The sequence below is a fragment of the Molossus molossus genome, unplaced genomic scaffold, assembly GCF_014108415.1.
Source record: "Molossus molossus isolate mMolMol1 unplaced genomic scaffold, mMolMol1.p scaffold_m16_p_18, whole genome shotgun sequence".
Lineage (NCBI taxonomy): Eukaryota > Metazoa > Chordata > Mammalia > Chiroptera > Molossidae > Molossus > Molossus molossus.
This window is the reverse complement of record NW_023425353.1, coordinates 19,587,430-19,606,907: the sequence shown is the minus strand read 5'-3', so window position 1 is coordinate 19,606,907 and position 19,478 is coordinate 19,587,430. Positions and strand designations below refer to the sequence as shown.

The following is a 19,478-nucleotide window of genomic DNA, read 5'->3' as shown; positions in this document are numbered from 1 at the left end:
ACCATGGTTTAGCAACTCCGGGCCTCAGTTTCTTCATCTATAAAATGCGAAGAGCCCTGGCCGAGTTGGCTCAGTGGTTACAGCTTTGGCCCGGTAGAGGGCACGTATTGTGGTTGCAGGTTTGATCCCTGGCCCCGGTCGGGGTTGTGCAGGAGGCAACCAATACGTGTCTCTCTCACATTGAAGTTTCTCCTTCTTTCTTCCTCCCTCTATCCCTCTTTCCCTCCCTCCCTTCCACTCTCTCTAAAATATTGTCAATGGAAAAATATCCTTGGGTGAAGATTAACAGCAAATGGGAACTGAGGCACCCATTTCACTGGTTTGTTAGGAAACCAAAAGCAAATAGCTGAAAACACATCAAAGAATTGAAAGTGCGGAGCCAAAAGCACATGGTGATGATCCATTTCCTCCTCCATACGGTGCGGATAGTGATGCTGCAACTACGATCAATAATAATATTACAAATAACAGATCAATTAAAGTATTATTGATCAAAAAATAGGTCATCAACTCTGCTGCATGTGCCCAGCAGGGTGCTCCCTGCACGCCCTGAAGTCTCCAGGTCCCTCCCTTCAGCCCTGCGAGGCCAACTTCATCCCCACACACCGGTGGGGCTTCGCGAGAACAGCAGGAGCTGCCTCCTCTGCTACGGGACTTCCTCCGAGACCTCAGTGTGACCACACGTGTGGCAATCAGTGCGAGTCCACATGGGTGGTGACTTCACAGGGCTTCGGCAGGAGTCGTATTGAGGCTGAGGTGAGCCTCTGGCCTGTCTGCATGCTTTCCCGGGCCGGCCCTCCTCATCGGAGCGGAGCGATGTGCAGTGTGGCCCTGCGGGAGCAGGGGGTGCTGGGAGCAGGGGGTGCAAGCCCCCCGCAGAGTCCCTGGCTCAACGCAGGCTGACTGTTGACTCTGGGAAGCTCAAGCAGCTGGAGCAGAACAGGGTTGGGAGAGTACGAGGGGCAGGGTGCTCCCAATGGCCCCCTCTCCAGCTTGGGCAGGCTGCCAAGGCCCTGGAAGGCAGCCAGTATTGGCCAGAAATGGCTTGCTCTTCACAAGACAATGAGTCCCCTGTTAACTGGCCAGGCCTTGATTAATATTTGCAAAAGGAACCAAGTGGAAAATTCCACCTGTGTGGGCAGAGGCAGGGCTGGGGCCATGTCAACAACCCTAATGGCCTTGTTCTCTCAGGATGGCTCCAGCCGAGATACAAAGGTCTGATAGCAGTGACAGACCTGAGGGTGTCGTTGCGCTTGGGTCCAAAGGAATTTCCTTATTTGGATCATAGAGATAGTAATTTGTTTTTTATTGTCCTGCTTCCTCTGCCTCTAAATTTATACAGCACCTTTAAATCTTTCAACGTCCTCCTGTCTCTTCAGAGTCAGCCACCAGCCTTGCCAGTCCCGCAGGGCTGGTGTCCACTCCACGTTATGGATGAGGATTAACTGAGGCTCCAGGACACCAAGAGCCTCACCGAAGGCTTCAACGGGAGCTGGGGATCCCTGGAATCTTGACCCCCAGCTGTGACACAGAGCCTGTCCCAGAGGGCCTGGGGTCAGGGGTCAGGGGCCATGGGTACTGGATAGAGTGGTCTTCCAGCTCCAGTAAGGCTTCACCCACCCGAGGAGGAAGAGGAGCAAGCCCAAATCAGCTCTCCCAGCTGGGTAGGCTCAGGTGCTGGCCTGGGAGGAAGGTATGCATTCAGCCATCCATTCAGGCATTAACGAGCGCCTGCGAAACACCCCACGCGAAGGCACACTGCACCGGTGCCCTTTCAGCCACCCAGACCTGGCAGAATTCATGACCCAGGGGGTAAGGTCAGAGTATCAACAGTCGCCTCCCTGGGAGCTAAGTCACCTCATTTAGCCATTGCCAATCCACTCCCACCTGCTGATGTCACAGATCAGGAAAATGAGGCTCTGAGGACAGTGACTTGCTCCAGGTCACAGAGAGTGAGGCTGAGACCTCTGGCCCTGCCTCCAGATTATAAAGCCACAACTTTACTGGGCGTAGGCATTCCAACAGATGGTGTCCCTTTCAGCAGGCCTCTTTGGGGGCTGCTACTTCGTCAGCAAGAATTCTCACAGAGGAACACTCTTCGCAATGACCTTCTGAGCAGGGTGGGACCGCCCGAGGAGACAGGCAGGTGCACCTTGTTTGCCCGCAGAGAACACCAGGTGTGGCTGCAGGCCTCGCCTCTGGACCGCACTCTGCAGTCCCGTCTCCAGAGCTGGCCGTGGCATCATCCCCACCCTACAAAGGGCCAAGCCCAGAGCAGTGTCGTATCTCTGTGCCCGCACCCCTCAAGCCTGGACCCAGGGCAGTGGCTGGGGGACTCATTCAGCCTTTGTCCCATGTTCTTGCCCGGCACCCCTCCTCCCCTCCTAGCCACAGGTTCAGTGTCCACTACACCACCCTCCCCTCACCCTTCTTCTCTCCTTTGCCCACCAGCTCCTTCCCCTAAAGAACCTCAGCCTGTCCCTTTGTTAACACAAAGCCACCCCCATACTCCCATACCTGAACCCACTTACTCCCATGCCCCCTCACCCTCTCCTGCCAAATCTGATTGCCAGTGACCTAAGCCAGGGAACCCCCTCGGCCCAGATTCAGCCACAGAAGGCTAGGCCACTGCAGGTCAGGAGGTCTCAGCCACCTCTCTGTGACCTCTGCCCCATCTGACCCCACAGCTGTCCCACTGCTGGTGCAGCCCCTCCTAGCTCCCACCTCCACAACGCTCTCCTCCCCCAGGGCCCTCCCCTCCTCCCCTCCTCCCCTCTCCACTCCCTAGAAATGTCAGTCTCACAAATCTTATCTCCAGGCTTGATCTCTGCATCCCTAGTTGTCCCTAAAGCTGGAACTCATCAGTCCCGAGTTCCCACAGAAGGGCCAGCTTTGGCACACAGCTGAAAGCACAACAAAGCTCAAGGCTGGCCGAGGCAGGGACAGCTAAGGGAAGTATACGGTGAGCAGCTACCTCCCGGCTGGCCTCCCACTGCCCTGCACAGCCACCCAGGCGGCCTTTCTAAAACTGAACGCTGACCACCACCTAAATCTCTGGGGTTCCTTGGCACCACGGGACGAAGTTCATAATCTCAAGCTGGCGGGTGAGGCTGCTTCCATCTGCACTTCCACCGCAGGGCAGCACCGGTGCCAGTGAACATGCTCTCACCACACTCATCCTCAGTCCAAGCGGGCCCATCCGCCAGCACCCATGTGTTGTTCACCTTTGCACCCCAGTACTGGCACCCTGTAGGTGTTTGCTAAGATGACAGATATCAGAGCCAGAAATAACCTCAGAAGCCACAGTGCTCAAGCAACTCAGTGAGGTTGAGCAAAGGGCCCAGGGTCACCCAGCCCTAGGCAAGGGTGAGGCAACAACCTCACCGGAACCACTCTCCTTGGTCAGCAATCAGACCAATACTCTGGAAATGTCACCTGAAACCCCACAGTGTGCATGCTAGGGCACCCAGTTGACCTTAAGGCTAGGCCCACTCCACTGCAGGCCCAAATCTGCACCCAGCAGGTGGGCCAGGGCTGGCACACTGTAGGACTGCAGCAAAAACAGCTGCTTAATAAGTCAACCTCTTGCCAATTCCATCCATAAGATCCACATCCCTCTCTAGGTTCTTAGGCCCCTCATCTGCAGCATGGACCTAACTTGGCTTACAAGTTTACGTGAGCTTGATTGGTCACCCCAGCCGTGTCCTTTGCAAACAGAAAAGGATGAAGCAGCAGAATGCCAAGCTCTGGATCCACTGTTAGCCCAGCTGATCTTTGTTAATCTTCCCCCAAACCACTGCATCTCAAAAACAACGGTTCCCCACCACCTGCGTCAGAATGACCAGGGAGGGCTTGTTAAATGCAGAGCTCATAACCTGCCCCACCTGAGGGTTTGGTAGGCATTCCTAAGCATGGGCCCAGAATCTGCATTTAAGGCAAAGGCAACGCTGAGAGATCCTGGGCACAGTGACACTGGAGAACCAAAGTTCCAAACTAGACTCATTCTCTAGAAATGGCACCTGGAACCCCACATGTATGCATGCCAGACCCCCATCGGACCCCTGGACCCACTCCATGCAGGCCCAAAGCTGAGCTGGGCAGGTGGGCCATACCTGGCACACAGTAGGGCCACAGCAAAGAACAGCCTTAGGAGACCCAAGTATTAGTGTCAGGCCCCATGCTGGGGAAACTTACATCTACCAGAAAAACTTGGTGGGAGTGGTGAGGGAGGGTTTCTGTTCCTGCCAAGCACCAGCTCCCGGAAGAACTCAATAAGGCCTGACTGACCGCCCGTGTCCCACCCCTTTTGCTCCAGGGGGCTCGTCCTTGCGTAAAGTGGTGGCCCAGTCTCGGTGTCAAGTCCAGGTCCTCGGGATTCACCAAAGCCCCGGCCTGAGGCCGCCCGAGTCTGCGGCAAGGAGCGTGCGGATCGCAGGCCGGGGCACAGGCGGAGCCGCTGCGGACCGAGTCTCCGGGGGTCGGGGTGCGAACCCGGTTACTCACCCGCGCAGCCGGGACCGAGAGCCGGGACGGTGGCGGAGCAGGAGCTGGAGGAGCAGGAGCTGGAGGAGCGAGCGGCGGCAGCTCCGACTCTGCTGCACTTTAACTGTCGGCGCCGGCGCAGCGCGCGCTCCGCGGCCAGGCGGGGAACCGCGGGCGTCTCGGGCTGGGTCGGCTCGGGGCGGGGACCGCAGCGCCGCACTGGCCGCTGGCCTGGCGGGCGGGGCGCGCAGCCGGAGGCGTGAAAGCAGCGGTGCACCTGGCTCCCTACGCCCACGGGTGCGCGGGGTTCGCGCGCTGCTGCTCCGCGTGCTCTGCCTGCGAAAGGTCCGGAGCGGCTCGGACCCGGCTCATCCCCCCGAATCCGGCAGGCGAGGGCTCTTCCAAGCTCCCCACCGGGGGAGGGGGCGGCGGAGCCCAGAGGGGTGGCCCAGGGCGCCTGGACGGGAGCGCGGCGGAAGGCTGGCCGGGGTCTGCACGGTGGGGGACGGTGGCCCCGCGATGTCGCTGGTGTTGCTGAGTTTGGCCGCGCTGTGCTGGGGTGCCCTGCCCCCGGAGCCGGTAAGCTCTCGTCCGCGCCTCTTTCCTCCATCCCTCCAGCCGGACCCTGAGGGTGGCCGACCCGCCAGCTTGTGCCTCTTCGAAGCATTCGCGGAGGGCCGTCTGGAGGGGGAAGTCTGCACCCCCTGGGCAGCCCGGCTTGCCCTGGCCAGGCGGCACCGGCTTCGGGCTGCGCGAGTCAAGGGAATGGGGTTCAGAGAGACAGACGTAGGCTCGGATGCTACCCAGTCATGGATGCTCAATGAACCTCCGTGTCCCCACCTATAAAACAAAGGGTGATGCCTAATTCACCATAATCTAGTGAGAAACAGAGAGGGCCTGCAAGGCAGCAAAGAGCCCGGCATGCAGTAGGTGCTCAGTATTGTTACTGCTTGGGGTCTTGAGACCTGCCCACCTTTTGGGGCACAAGAACTCCCTGTCCTCACTACTGGCCGCCTTTGTCATGTTGATTCCCTCTGTGCTGGGGCGCTTCGCCCCTGGAGCTGGTAAGCCTGGGACTGCCCTGCATGAATTTCCTTTCCTCCCAGTGTCTTGAAAGGCTGAGGGAATCTTCGGAGTCACTTAAGAGGAAAAAGCTCATGCACAAAATAGTATTTGAAATTACGTGCCTGCCTTTTTAGCACAGCATAAAACATAAAAGCATGGTGGTTACTTGTTGATGGTTATGGAAAGACAAACTCCACTTATGTGCCCTGTCTTCAGCTACTATCCTTGGCACCTCTGTCTCCAATTGGCACCCCCCTGCCCTTTTCCCCTGGGGGAAGAACTCCTTGCCTTCCAGTAGTTGCTATCAGGCCAACAGTTTGAACTCTAAAGCATAGAGCTATTGCTTTGCTTCTTCCTACAACTTGTCTCACCAACCTTTTGACAGAACTCAGCCCCCAGTATGGTGACTTACTCGTTTTTAAAAATGTCTGATGATATAGCTTGGAGTTCAGCTTCAAAAAGACAAAGGTGAGCAACTGGCAATTTCACCTAAACCCAGATTACTCGAACCGTCCAGCCTTGCCTTCTGTCTTACAAGGTGTTTGGAAATGTTGAGGCTGAGAGGGATCAGCTTCCAGAGCTGGTAGACTTATCACACTGAGTCTTGTCACTAGTACTTGCTGCTGCCTAAAAGGTCCAGTATTTTATTCCAAAACTGTTTTTTTCTTATTAAAATCACGAGCTGTTAACTCCAGAGGACTGGGTACTGGCCTTCCTTAGACACTGAGTTCTTTTAAAAAGATAACATGATGAGACCACAGTTGCTTTATGATTTTGTAAATAACTCAGGTGAGTCAGTCCTTTTGTATTAGAAGAGGGATATTTTAAAGAACCTGGGGAAGGTACCATGACCTGCATTCATGGCTTTCCTCTGTTCATCTTCTTAGCACAACCAACCCTTTTTTTTGGTGGTACGTGCCCCTAGTGGGAACCGAACCCAGGACTCTCTGGTCCACAGGCCGATGCTCAACCGCTGAGCCAAACTGGCCAGGGCGCCAATCCTTAACCTGGGGAAAATAAAAAGGTACTCCAAATGGCCCTGGAAACCTACAGTTAAATTTTAGAGTGTGAAGAGGTCTTCATGATGGTCTGGAGTCATCCCCTCTGGTCTTTGAGGTAATAAACAGGCTTCAGGATCTAGTATACTGATGGCTGACTTATGGTCCATCATAGCCTACAAAGGGGCAGCTCAGTCTCCCCCACACTGTGAAGTGGAACCAGCTCAGCTTTTCTTTGAGCATCTGTCACTTGTATATGCATTTAAGAAAAAAGGATGGTGTCTTGACTAACTTGGCTGTGGTCACTGGCATTCAGCATGACACTTGGTTTCTTTCTCTCTTGCAGACGATTCAATGTGGCTCTGAAAATGGTAGGTGGACTAGGCAATGGGTATTTGGGGCATTGCACTGAAATTGAAAGCACAGTTGGGCTTTTTTGGGGGCCCGAATACAGGCAGTGGGTCATGGGAGGCTTAGGGTGAACCGTTGCTTTGTTAGCCGGTGCACAGGAAGCCTGTCTCCGCCTGAGGCCGAGTTTCCCAAGTTTCAGATGGGCTGGCTTCTGGGGCAGTAAGACAGCAAGAGGGGTGTGGGCAGGGCAGGAATGGCTGCAGGAAAGAAAGTGAAGCCTGCCACTCCTGGGAAGGAGATCAAGTGCTGGGGGAGGGAGGTCATGTCCACTTAGAAACAGGAAGTGTTTTAGAGAAGGGGTGTTTGAGATTGTAGCATTTGAAGACTGGGTGGACTTCTGCCTAAGAAATGTGGATGAAGAGGGTGAGCTGGCAGAGAGATGGTACCGGCAGAGATGAGGAGGTAGGAAGTGGGGGTTGCGTGGGCCACCTGGTTGGAGTCCAGGCTAAGGCCTGGGGAAGGCAGGACTGAGCCTAATAAACATGTCAAATACACTGCACTACACACACACACACACACCCCTAGAGTGGTCCGAAGTGCTCTGTAGGTTGGGGCCAGGAGGTTGAGCATCACCTCTGCTGTAGATCAGTCAACACTGAGAACTAGGCAGCCAGCAGGGAGAAGGAGATTGTGAATGAGGGTTGGATTGGGGTGGGTCACTTAGAGGGGATGGCGTTGAATCGGGCCAGGGAGGGGCGTGTCATGGACAGTCTCGCCTTCTCCCAGGACCATCTCCAGAGTGGATGGTCAGTCACACTCTGACCCCAGGAGACTTGAGGGACCTTCGAGTGGAACCTGTTAAAACCACTGTTGCAATGGAAGACGATTCCATTTTGATGAATATAAGCTGGATACTCCGCGCAGATGGTAAGTTTGCAGCAATGAAAGTTAAGGCAGAAGTGTGTAGACTCTGTGATCCATTAATTTTACTCCTAGGCATATACCCAGAAGAAAATATACATATATGCACCTAAAACCATATACTAGAGTGTTCATAGTAGCATTATTCATAACGGTCGAAAGACGGAAAACACCCGTGCCTGCCTAGCCCTGGATCACAGAACGGAGTCCAGTGCAGGGTGAGCACAGTCTGTCGCGATACACAATATGGATGAATCTCACTGAGCGAAGAAGCCAGACTCAAAAGAGTTCCTACATTCATATCTGCCTGCATGCATATAGTCATATGTACCATATGATTGCATTAATAAAAATGCAAAATTAATCGAAGCAGTTAGGAGTCAGTTACGCTGGGGTGAGGGTGACTGACAGGAAGCATGAGGGACACTCCTGGGTGCTTCTCGAGCTGGGTCCTGGCTCCATGAGTGTGAGCTCATCAGGTGGAGCCCTTCTGATCTGTGTCTGTCCTGTTACACCTCCCGGAAACCACAGGGTGAGGCCGGAGATGATTCCCCGAAGTTTAGAAAAAGCACTGGCTTGGGTCGTGAACACAATACAATATACAAATGATGTATTACAGAATTGTACACTCAGAACCTATATAATCTTGTTAACCAATGTCACCCAATAAATTCAACAAAAATTTTTTTTAAAAAAAGGAAAAGCACTGGCTTAGGCAGATTACTCTTTCTGCTTCCCAATGGCATAGTGAAAGTCCTGGCTTCCCCCAAGGCAGCCTGTGAATCCTTTTGATGAACCGCTGCTGGGGCCCTAAAGTCCATGTCTGCGGTCTGCACCCTGAATTCAGTTAAATTCCATCTGGGAATGCCAGGCACAGACGGGTGCATCAGCTAAGGACACAGGGACAGGGTCGGGAATCCCAGAAGGAGCTGTGAGTGGTGGGGGCAGGGGAAAGGAGAGGACCTTGGAGAGACCACAAGATGATGCAGTGAGGATTTTGGCCCCTACCTAGCAGAGTGAGCTCTTGTGTCTGTTAGCTGTTGTTATGGACATAAATTCAAGGAGTAAGCCCTGGCGAGGCAGAGAATAGGAGAAAAGGACACTCCAGGAAGAATCAGCACGGATAAAAGTGCAGTCAGAACAGGCATGGCTCGGTGATGACATCCTGGGGGGGTTTTTACTTCGGAAGAGACCCGGAATAGTGCAGAGCTGCAGTCACCTCTGCAGGTATCCTGTGAGATTCAGACTCACCTGTGATGAGGAGAGTTTGGACTTTGGAATCCGAATCCATATTCTACCCGATGAGCTTTGTCTGCTTAGGCAAATCTCCCTGAAATCCCCTAAGCCTCAGTTACCCCATCGGTGAGCTGGGGACAGTAATGGTGCCTACCTCTTAGAGCTGTGGTATGGAATGAGATGAGGCATGTACACTCTTAGCACTGAGTCGGCCACCTCATAGGTGCTAAATAAACAACTGCTCTCTCGTCTCTCTCTGCAGCCAGCATCTGTTTCTTGAAGGCCACCAAGATCTGTGTGTCAGGCAAAAGCAATGTCCAGTCCTACAGCTGCGTGAGGTGCAATTACACAGAGGCCTTTCAGACTCAGACCAGACCCTCTGGTGGCAAAGTAAGCACTTTGAGGAACTTGGCTAATTGTCCTGAAGCCAGAAAGGCCCTTTGTTGGGGACAAGGACGGTGTGCTGTGCACACAGGCTGGTGAGCAGCTACAGCTTCCAGCCTGGAGCACCGTGTCTGGGTTCAGAGCCCAGTGTTGGCCACTTGTCCGCTGTGTGCCTTGGGCAAGTCAGCATCTCTCAGCCTCAGTTTCCCCATCAGCAAAGTGAGGGAGGCTGAACTTAAATTATATCCTGGCTCTAAAAGTTTACACTGCTCTGATTCTGTGAGTTATACTGACAAAGTGGCGGGGCCCATTCAGCAGGAGGTGGAGGAGCGAAAACATGATGAAAAGGGCCGCACAGAGGTACCATGTTTCTGCACTGAGTGTTTCCAACTCGGGTCCTCGCTTTGCCTTTCAGTGGGCGTTTTCCTACACTGGCTTCCCTGTAGAGCTGAACACACTCTATTTCATTGGGGCCCATAACATCCCCAATGCAAATATGAACGAAGACAGCCCCTCCATGTCTGTGAATTTCACCTCACCAGGTAACTCCCTCACTCTCCTGTTATTGTTTTGCTGGGATGCTTGCTCTGGGGATGTGCTTTGGCACAGACAGGCCAGGGAACCCTGGACAAGGCTTTGGCCTTGCCACGTCTTGGAGTACGGACACCACAGTAACCGCACCTCGCAGAGTGGACGAGGTAAAGTTGGGGGAAAGCCCGTTTCTGTGTGTTGGGCACTACGCTGAGCATTTGACATGCATCGTGTCACTTAAGCCTCCAACAACCCCGAGGCCGGAATAGCCGTTTACAGGTGAAGACATTTCTCAAGTAACTTGGCCTGAGTTACATGCACAAAGTGAAGCTGATATTCAAACTCTGGTCCTTCTTGGTCCATGCACTGTAGCCATTCTTTGTCATTGATGCAAAACATCTGTTCCAGCCCTGGCCGGTGTGGCTCAGTTAGTTGGAGTGTCATCCCATACACCAAAAGATCATGGGTTCGGTTCCTGGTCAGGGCGCATACCCAGGGTTTGGTTCGGTTCCTGGTCAGGGCGCATACCCAGGTTTTGGTTCGGTTCCTGGTCAGGGCGGATACCCAGGTTTTGGTTCGGTTCCTGGTCAGGGCGCATACCCAGGTTTTGGTTCGGTTCCTGGTCAGGGCGCATACCCAGGTTTTGGTTCGGTTCCTGGTCAGGGCGCATACCCAGGTTTTGGTTCGGTTCCTGGTCAGGGCGCATACCCAGGTTTTGGTTCAGTTCCTGGTCAGGGTGCATGCAGGAGGCCACCCTTCAATGTTTCTCTCTCAAATCGATGTTTCTTTCTCTCTCCTGTCCTCTCTCTAAAATCAGTTTCAAAAAAAAAAAGATAGATTGATATATCTGAGAAAACAGAACGTTTGTTCTGGTGTTGGCTCACCGTGTTGTTCGAGAGCATGCTGCTGGGTCTCTGAGGGGCACACCGGCAGCGAGCTGGTCCCTGGCGGTTGGGGAGAGGCAGGGAGAGGCAGGCTGGCAGTGGAATGCTAGGTGTGTGTGTGGTGCCCCCCCCCCCCCCCCGCTCCACGACACTCAGCTCTCCGGCGTTACCCCGCAGTGTCACACGGGGCTGCCGTGAGGAGACAGGACTGTGTGGGAAGGTCCAGCATGGTGTCTGACTGCAGTAGTCCCCACACCAGCCCCGTCTGGGATGGGCCACTTGTATTGTACTCCACGTCTGTTCTCTGACGCAGGTGAATTTCCAAATGGGCACTTTCCAGTCATCATTCTTTGGGCTGTGGTCCAGGGTGGTGTTGGTGCCACATCGTTCACTCCCCTGCAGTTTCCAGCTTTGCTGACGAGCCCAAATCGCATCCTTAAAATACAGAACCGTGTTTGTGCTGGGATGGTTTCAAATTTATAGAACAGCTGCAAAGATAGCTCGAAGAGTTTCCATATGTTTTCCTCGTCATTAACATCTCATATTACCATGAGACATTTGTTACAGCTAAGACACTGACGTTTGTTAACTAAGCTCCAGACTTCATTCTGATTTCACCTGCTTTTCCATGAATGTCCTCTTTCTGTCCCCGTCTCCTCTGGTCTGTGACAGCTTTAGTCTTTCTTTGTTCCTCATGACCTTGACAGTCTTGCAGAGCACTGGCCGGGCATCCCGTGGAATGTCCCCCCATCTGAGCATACTGCAGGGGAGAGGTACCCTTCTCATGGCACCCCATCAGGGTGGGTGACATCCACACATCACTTGTTGACCTTTATCACTTGGTTAAGTGGCATCTGCCGGGCTTCTCCATGTACATCTACGACCAAGTCTAGTTTATGGAAACAAGTCACGAAGTCTGTGCACCTGGGAGGGAGGTGGGATGGATTAAACTGTACCCCTGGAAGGGGCCGTCTTACACATATCACCAAACTTCGTTTTTAAAGGACGGTTTGAATCTTCTTGGGGGATCACAGGTTCCGTTGTAATAAGGCTGTTATTTAAATTAGACTCTGGTTATCATCTCATGGGTAGATAATCTTCTATTTGAAGTAAAATGTTAGTGCCCCTTTAATCTGCTATCTTAGCTCACATCTTGAATATTTTGGCAGTTCATTTGGGTGTGGTCAGCGTAGATGTGTGTGCTTGTTGGCAAGGAGGTGAGCAGAGACGCCTTTTCTAAAATGTAAAAACTTTCACTCAAATTTCCAGGCTGCCTAGACCGGGTGATGAAATACAAAAAACAGTGCATCGAGGCAGGTGAGTAAATACAGCATTCGCTTCGTTATCCGAAGAAATCTGTAACTTGAGCCAGCACAGCTCGAAGCATCTTCCGTGAAGAAACGAAGGCTGAGAGCAGGGAGTTACGTTTCCAAGTTGCTCAGACAGTGAAGGCGGGTCCCTGTCCAGTGCTTTGCCCACTGAGTCACGCAGCCAGTCTGTCCAGGGCAGGACAGACCCTTCGTGGGTCTGTGCAGTGAGCAAGTCACAGAGCAATGCCCCGCCCTGGGGGCTGAACCATTTTAGCTCAAACCAAACTTACAGTGGTGCCAAAGGCCCTTCCTCCTTGGAGGGCAATCCGGGTCCTCCCACCTGTTCAGGTACCAGTACCTCTGACCTAGGGACCCTGAGAACCTTCTGTTTGGATCAGCAAACGTTCAAAGTAGCAGTGTTAGCTGCAGTAATGACTTCAATGCATGTCCTCCACCTGTGTCCTCACAGGGGCCATCTCTTATGTGCTAGGCTACTAGAATTTTGAAATCAGCCCCTTATGACAAACAGTCCCAGGTGTCTAATTTTAAGGATTGTACAAGGATGTGTGTAAACTTCCGGGTAATGAAGTCTTGGGGTGTTAAAGGGGCTAGTGGTATTTGGGGGAATTGGCCCTATCTTTCAGGCACCCTGTGTGTCCTGACAGACTGAGCTGCAGAGGTCTCCTTGTTGGCAGATGGCAGAAGGGCTCTGTGCCGACAGGGGCCTGGAGTATGGAGGGCAGCAGGGGGTGAAGTCCGAGGGCCTCCAGTTAGCCCTGGAGCAGCTCCTAGAGGCTGTCGGAGCCTGGCCCAGAAAGGGTGTCCTAGGTGGGAAAATAACGCATGCTACTATACATTACCTTCCTGAGAACGAACCTAGTGCTGATTTGCAAGTCACATGAATGAAACAATTGGCCTTTTCTCATTGAGTAGACCAGTCAGGGTAACTTCTAAGCTAGGAGGCATTTCCGTATTTTTTTTTTTTTTTAAATTTACCGATTGATTTTAGAGAGAGGAAAGGAGGGAGAAGGAAAGAGGGAGGGAGGGAGGGAAGAAGGGGGGGAGAGAGAGAGAGAGAGAGAAACACTAATTTGTTGTCCCATTCACTGGTCGCTTCTTGAATGTGCCCGGACCAGGGATGGAACCCGCAACCTTGGCATATCGGGCCGACGCTCTAACAGCCGAGCTACCTGGCCAGGGTCTGCTCCTTCTTTCTTCACGTCCAGTAAAGTGGGCAGCACAGCCCGAAGGGTGACGCTCCTGGAACCCAGACTGTTCCAGTGGTTGTGGTCCTGAACCCGAATCACTTGCTTTGTCATCTTAGACATGTCCCTAACCCATGGCTCCTCCTCCCCATCCCGGAAAGGAGATACTGACCCCAGCCCTGAAGTCAGAACGGAGGCTGAGAACAGAACTGAGTGGTAGAACCCAAGCTGTGCCTGCCACTGCCCTCAGCCCAGGGAGGCTGTCTTAGCAGAACAGTAACTTGGGAGGCATTAAACTTTCTTGGGCAGCAGCTACTTGAATATTCTTGGAGCAATGACAAATAGAAAGTGCACTGTGTGTAGAGTCCATATCGCTTGGAGGTGTGCCTGAGAACTCACTTTCGTTTTCGTAAAGCCCTTTTGGGGACTGAAGTGAGGAAGAGTTGGCAACTTCACCCATGTGATGCTCTTGATAGGAAGTCTGTGGGATCCAAACATCACTGCTTGCAAGAAGGACGAGAAGACAGTGGAAGTGAACTTCACGACAAGTCCCCTTGGAAACAAATACATGGCCATTATCCAGAATAAGACTGTGATTGGGACTTCTACGTTGGAGGTATTCTTTCCCTTCACGTCCTCACCCCACCCCACCCTCCCCAGCTTTCCTGACGTTGAAGAACAAGGAGGACATGCGAGGGTTCCCTGGACAGGCTCTTCCGAGAGACCACAGGCAGGATGGTCTACTGTCCAAATGTGCTGGGAGATTTTGATTCATTCAACAGAGACACACGAGTCTTGCAGGTGTCCCTGGAAACGTCCCTGTGAATCTAAGTCAGAACAAAGGCAGAGGGTCAGAAGCATGAAATGCACCTGTGTTCATACAGCCTAAAGAACTGAGTCAGGGTGGGAAGCGTGGTTTCTTCACCGGCGGACCGATCTACTCGCTCACGCGGCTCCTAATTCTTGCTTTTGTCTCAAGTCTCCACACCAGAGCAACCCAACCCGAGCGTCGGTCGTGGTTCTGGTGACTGCGGAGAGTGAAGGTGCTGTGGTCCAGGTGAGGAGCTCCGGGAGGAGGGGCCTGTTTCCCCACACCCACGGCTGTGCTGAGTCCTTGCGGAGCTGGGCCGGCGTCCTCGTCCTGCCTGCAGTACCTCCACATCCTTGTCTCACTCCTCCCGGTGGGGAGCCCAGGAAGCGGGCCTGACACTGTGGTCCCTTTGCTCTTGTTAGCGGCTGCTGACTCTCCAGAGGGCTATTTCACTTCCTGTCACAGTGTCTCTGAGTAATTCTGAGACAGCTGTACCGTTTTCTTTCCCGAAGCCTCAGGTTTCACAGCCCAATGAGGGGACACAAGATGTGAAATGTGACAGCTGGGGTTCCCGATTAATGTGTGAGCTTTGAGGGGCAACCGTCTGTCCTCCCCGGACCCCTTCAGATCTGTGTGTGACCTGGGCCACGGAGGGTGTAGGGGGACACAGCCACGCCCGCGATCCGAGGAGCTCTGGAACCTGGAGGCAGAGCGTGCTGTGCCAGGGAGACGCCCGGCCACATCCTCCCCGGGAACCAGGCGCTCTAGGCCCAGAGGTCTCGTCTGCCACCAAGCATGGCTTAACGGGAGCTCCGCTGGTGTTCGCGGGAATATCTGTGTGTATATAGGCTGTGGCCTAACCCAGGGATGTGGAACTAACATGTTAGCAACATGTACAAAATTTAGGTTCAAACCCCAAGAGACTCAGAAGGTGCTTCCATCTTGGTCACTGGCTTGGATTTTAGGACTTTGTCACCAAAGTGTGACCAACAGGGGAAAATGTCCTATGATGGGGGCGTGGGGTGGGGAGCAGGGTTGAAACCAGAAGAAAATGAAGAGAAGTTTTGGTAGAAGTAGGCACATTGGTGAGATTTTGCTCTGATGCGTAGTGAGACCTTTCTGACCTCTCGTTTTTCCTCAGTTGACCCCGTATTTCCATACGTGTGGCTATGACTGCATCCGTCGCAAAGGAACTGTTGTGCTTTGTCCACAAACAGGTGTGTCCCTCCCTCTGGATAAAAGTAAGTGCCCAGTCACTGTCACAGGATGATCATAGAGGTTCAGGACATGAAGGGCCGGCCACCATCACCACCCCCCATTCAGTAGGTGACAGCACACACGTGGGATGGGGCAGAGTCCCCACCTGTGTGCACTGGACTGGGGTGCAGGGCAAGATGTCAGAGCTGTGCCAGAGAGCTTGCAGTCTGAATAAGGAAGGCTTCATTTATAAAATCACCCCAAGATCCTTTGCGAAGAAAGACATACACGGGACAGAGGGCAAAATGAACAAAGCAGAATGGTGTTCAGAGCCACAAGGTTCTGCTGCAGAGTCAAGAGCATAAAACGACTCCTCGTATAAGGGAATGCGTGCTTCCCTGCGTGTCTGTTATCTGACCAGTCTCGGTGACCCAGGCCTAGCTGTTGCCGTCACTTGATGGGGTCACATGGCCAACATTTGGATCACAAATCAGGAACACTGGCACCTAAAGACATGCCTCACTGGAGCCTGAGCACAGCTTTTGGAAAATGTCTCTGGATTTAGAGATGTTGGTGCTTCCATTTAGAGATGGACAAATAAATGTTCTGGACCTAGCCCAGGGGTGGAGTCAAAACTTGGAAGGCAGTGGTCTTGGAAACTCAGCCAAACCAGCTGAGGACAACCCAGGTGCCCAACAGTCCCGCTCCGGGGCAGTGCCCGTGGGTCTGAGCACGTGTGCCTGAGCTTACCTGACCCTTGACATCCCACGAGGGGTTGCATTACCCCCCACATTCTGTCTTATGAAACAGCCTTTCAAAATGCCATCTATGGCCCTGGCTGGTGTGGGTCAGTGGTTAGTGTCGGCCCTGCACCAATGGGTCACAGGTTCATTTCCTGATCAAGGGCACATACCTGGGTTGCAGGTTTGATCCCCGGTCCTGGTCAGGGCACCTTTGGGAGGCATCCAATCAATTAGTCTACATCGATGTCTGTCTGTCTCTGTGTCTCTCTTCCTCCCTCCCTCCCCCCCGGCCCCTCTTTCCTCCTTCCTCTCTCTCCCTCCCTTCCACTCTCTCTAAAAATCAATGGAAAAAAATATCCTTGGGTAAGGGTTTAAAAAAAGCCATCTGTGAGTACTATGTATTAAGTAACTGTACCCAGAATAACATTCATTCATCAAAGAACAAAAAAACAAACATAAACTCTGGCTACCACAGTGTAAATATGGAGTAAAAAGCCAAAGTGCTTCTGGAAGACTGTTCTCAACTTCCTCCCATGTCCCCTTTGAGAAGCTAGTGGATCTGGACACTGTGGGAAAACACAGCATTCCGCAGACCCGACAGATCCAGTGACCCTGGGCTTTAAAGGGGTCTAAACTTATGTAAAGTACAGAGTAAAAACCTTAGTTTCCAAATAGGAGGTAGTTTGTTTGGCTTTGCTGAAGGTGAACAGCTCTGTTTTCTCCAGGCAGGAGCGTACTGAGCGGCTGGCTGCTTCTCCTCCCGGCTCTGCTGGTGGCCACGTGGGTGCTGGCGGCCGGGATCTATCTACTGTGGAGGCATGGTAAGGGCTGGGGTGCTGTGCTTCAGCGAAGCCTCAGTGAGGAAAGAACCCCTGGGATGTTTTACAGGAGACTCCTCCCGAGGCAGTCCCACCGGGCACTGGGCGGGAGCGGACGGCATTTAGCTGACCCTTAGAGCGCTCCTGAAAAAACTGAGCTAATGCCGGCTCACACCTGCGAAGGTAAAGCAGGGGTCGGACTTCCAAATCTGGTGGCTGTCATCTGTTTCCTGTTTACCATGACTGACAGGCCCTGACAAGGGCAAAGGTAGCTAATAAGGATGGATGGCAGTGTACCTGTGACAGGTACTCTCTGCCAGTTCCTGTTTTAAAACTAATTCTGACAAGGCATAAGAACAGTCACGTGGATTCACACACTCTAAGGACCTTGCCAACATTGAAATATTGAGGCCTGACCACAGGAACCAGAGCGTAGCACCCGGCTGGAGGGTGGCACACGGAGAACCTCTGCTGCTCCTCTCCACGTGGAGAAAAGGAAGTACGAACGCAGCTTCCGAGTCTCTGTGACGGTGTAGAGTCCGTAGGTAGAACAAGAGCAATCTCACGAGTGAAGAAAGCCATGTGGAACTCTGACCCTGGGAGTACTTGCCCCTAGAAGTTGTGTGGCCTGAACTAGTTAAGTACTTTCAAAGTAGTTTCTGTTCTGTAGCACAGGGGGCAGCATTCCCGCGAAGTTCCAGCATGTCAGGCACCATGTACTGGACTATAAAGAAACTCTACCACCTGCAGGTAGAAAAAGGAACAACTACTGACTTGATCCAACTCAAAACCTGAAGGACAGATCAGCTCATTCCCGTTTATATATGGTACTAAAAATACACAAGTTACAAACCCACCGAAAACAGATTACCTTAGACCCAGTTCCCATGAATTTACCTGAAAAGGTATGGCTTGGCTAAGAGAACCGATTTGGTGATAAGGACTTCGAAAATACAGCTTTTACAACATCTTGACAGTAAAAGCCTGCCAGTTGCTGCTTCTAGATAACAAATGCTTTTCTCCCTCCACAGAAAGGATCAAGGCGTCCTTCCCCGCCAGCACGCGACTGCCCCCCATCAAGGTTCTTGTGGTTTACCCACCCGAAATGTGTTTCCGGCACACAGTGTGTGACTTCACGGGGTTCCTGCAGAACCACTGCAGGAGCGAGGTCATCCTGGACAAGTGGCAGAAGAAGAAGATAGCCGAGATGGGGCCAGTGCAGTGGCTCACCACTCAGAAGAAGGCGGCGGATAAAGTCATTTTCTTTCTCTCCAGCGACATGAACACTGCCTGTGACGGTACCTGTGGCAAGAGCAAGGGCAGCCCCCAGGAGGACTCCCAAGACCTGTTCCCCCTTGCCTTTAACCTCTTCTGCAGTGACCTGAGAAGCCAGACGCATCTGCACAAATACACGGTGGTCTGTTCTACAGAGGCTGACATCAGAGACGAGTACAGCGCCCTCAGCGTCTGCCCCAAGCACTGCCTCATGAAGGAGGCTGCCGCTTTCTGCACCAGCCTTCTCCCGGCCGAGCAGCACGGGCCGGTGGGGAAGGGGCTGTGGGCCTGCCACAGCAGCTGCTCCTCCCTGTAGCCCGCCCACGGGAGAACTGAGGCCTGCCTCCCGCCAGGAGAGCTTCGGTGATGGTTCTGAAGTTTACTGGAAGGGCTCCTTGTAGGGAGGATTTTATGTGCACACCTGCTTTAGCTTTAGCTATAGGAATAGGGAGGACTCATAATGACATACATATGCCTTAGTCTAGTGATTAAACTTTTTATGCCGACAGTTGCAAATGTTACTACTGTAGTATTAAAGAATGGAAACTAAATTTTAATTATAAAGCTTAATCAATTTCCTAACTAAAAACCAATGTCATGTAAAACCGTAACCGTCTGCCGGTGCAGTGAGAGAGCATCTCCTAGTTGAACGTCCAGTCTTGAACAGTCCACACCTCGCATTGGAAGTAGAATTGTTTAGCTCTGTAGCACGCTAAGTTTAATTAATGAAGGCCAAACTTAATAAGCCCTCACTAATTCACTCAATAATTTCTCTGGTAAAATCACCCTATTACCCACACCCGTCTTTATTTTTAATATGACAAAAATAGGGAATAACAGGCCGAATCCATCTTCGCTGACCACGTGAACTAGCATACGTGTAACCACATGTATCACTTGGTGTTTTCACAGGCCCTTCCCTGTCTGAACCAGGTTCATGTCCTGAGTGCCTCTTGTACAGGTGACTTTAACGTGAACACTTGCAGATCTGTCGTCTGCCTCTGCCTAGTTACCTACTAGACAGAGGTCACTGACAGAGTTCAGTTTCTTGGTTATTACATAACTTTTTGTGTTCAGAACAAAAATAATTCCTATTATGTTAGAAGATAGCCCTCTTGAAGTAATTAATCTTATAAATGAGTTATTATAATGGCTTACTTATAAAAAAATAAAATAAAAACAAACAGAAACTACTATAGAGTTACAGAACACAAGAGTTAGTGATATTTTGAGACTTCTTTTTATTTTCCTAAAAGCGTGTTTTTCT

The 19,478-nt window shown here is 52.3% G+C and overlaps 2 protein-coding genes across 4 annotated transcripts in view; one reads left to right on the top strand and one right to left on the bottom strand.

The window, feature by feature from the left end:
• The window catches only part of CHDH (choline dehydrogenase), a 36,968-nt gene extending 32,407 nt beyond the window's left edge, over positions 1–4,561 (bottom strand). Inside the window, exon 1 of the mRNA XM_036266607.1 lies at positions 4,504–4,561. The gene's annotated coding sequence lies outside the window, so the exon portion shown is untranslated. The remainder of the gene's footprint in view (positions 1–4,503) is intronic.
• Positions 4,562–4,986: 425 nt separating this feature from the next.
• IL17RB (interleukin 17 receptor B) lies at positions 4,987–18,864 on the top strand. 3 transcript variants are annotated; one of them, XM_036267132.1, is made up of 11 exons: positions 4,987–5,061; positions 6,892–6,916; positions 7,683–7,823; positions 9,316–9,443; positions 9,853–9,979; positions 12,122–12,169; positions 13,844–13,983; positions 14,347–14,424; positions 15,320–15,419; positions 16,844–16,939; positions 17,968–18,864. In XM_036267132.1, exons 1-11 carry the CDS (start codon positions 5,002–5,004, stop codon positions 18,525–18,527), a joined length of 1,503 nt encoding a protein of 500 aa, XP_036123025.1. In that variant the 5' UTR covers positions 4,987–5,001; the 3' UTR covers positions 18,528–18,864. The 3 variants fall into 3 exon arrangements, with proteins under 3 accessions (XP_036123025.1, XP_036123023.1, XP_036123024.1); XM_036267130.1 differs by having other exon boundaries at positions 5,002–5,061; positions 15,320–15,395; XM_036267131.1 differs by lacking the exon at positions 14,347–14,424 and having other exon boundaries at positions 5,002–5,061.
• The last annotated feature ends 614 nt before the right edge of the window (positions 18,865–19,478 follow it).

Excerpts from the sequence above, each read along its gene's own strand:
- IL17RB (XM_036267132.1), top strand. The coding sequence starts at position 5,002 with ATGTCGCTGGTGTTGCTGAGTTTGGCCGCGCTGTGCTGGGGTGCCCTG. Across the intron at positions 7,824-9,315 it reads CTGGATACTCCGCGCAGATG|CCAGCATCTGTTTCTTGAAG; the intron begins GTAAGTTTGCAG and ends CTCTCTCTGCAG. Across the intron at positions 9,980-12,121 it reads TGTGAATTTCACCTCACCAG|GCTGCCTAGACCGGGTGATG; the intron begins GTAACTCCCTCA and ends TCAAATTTCCAG.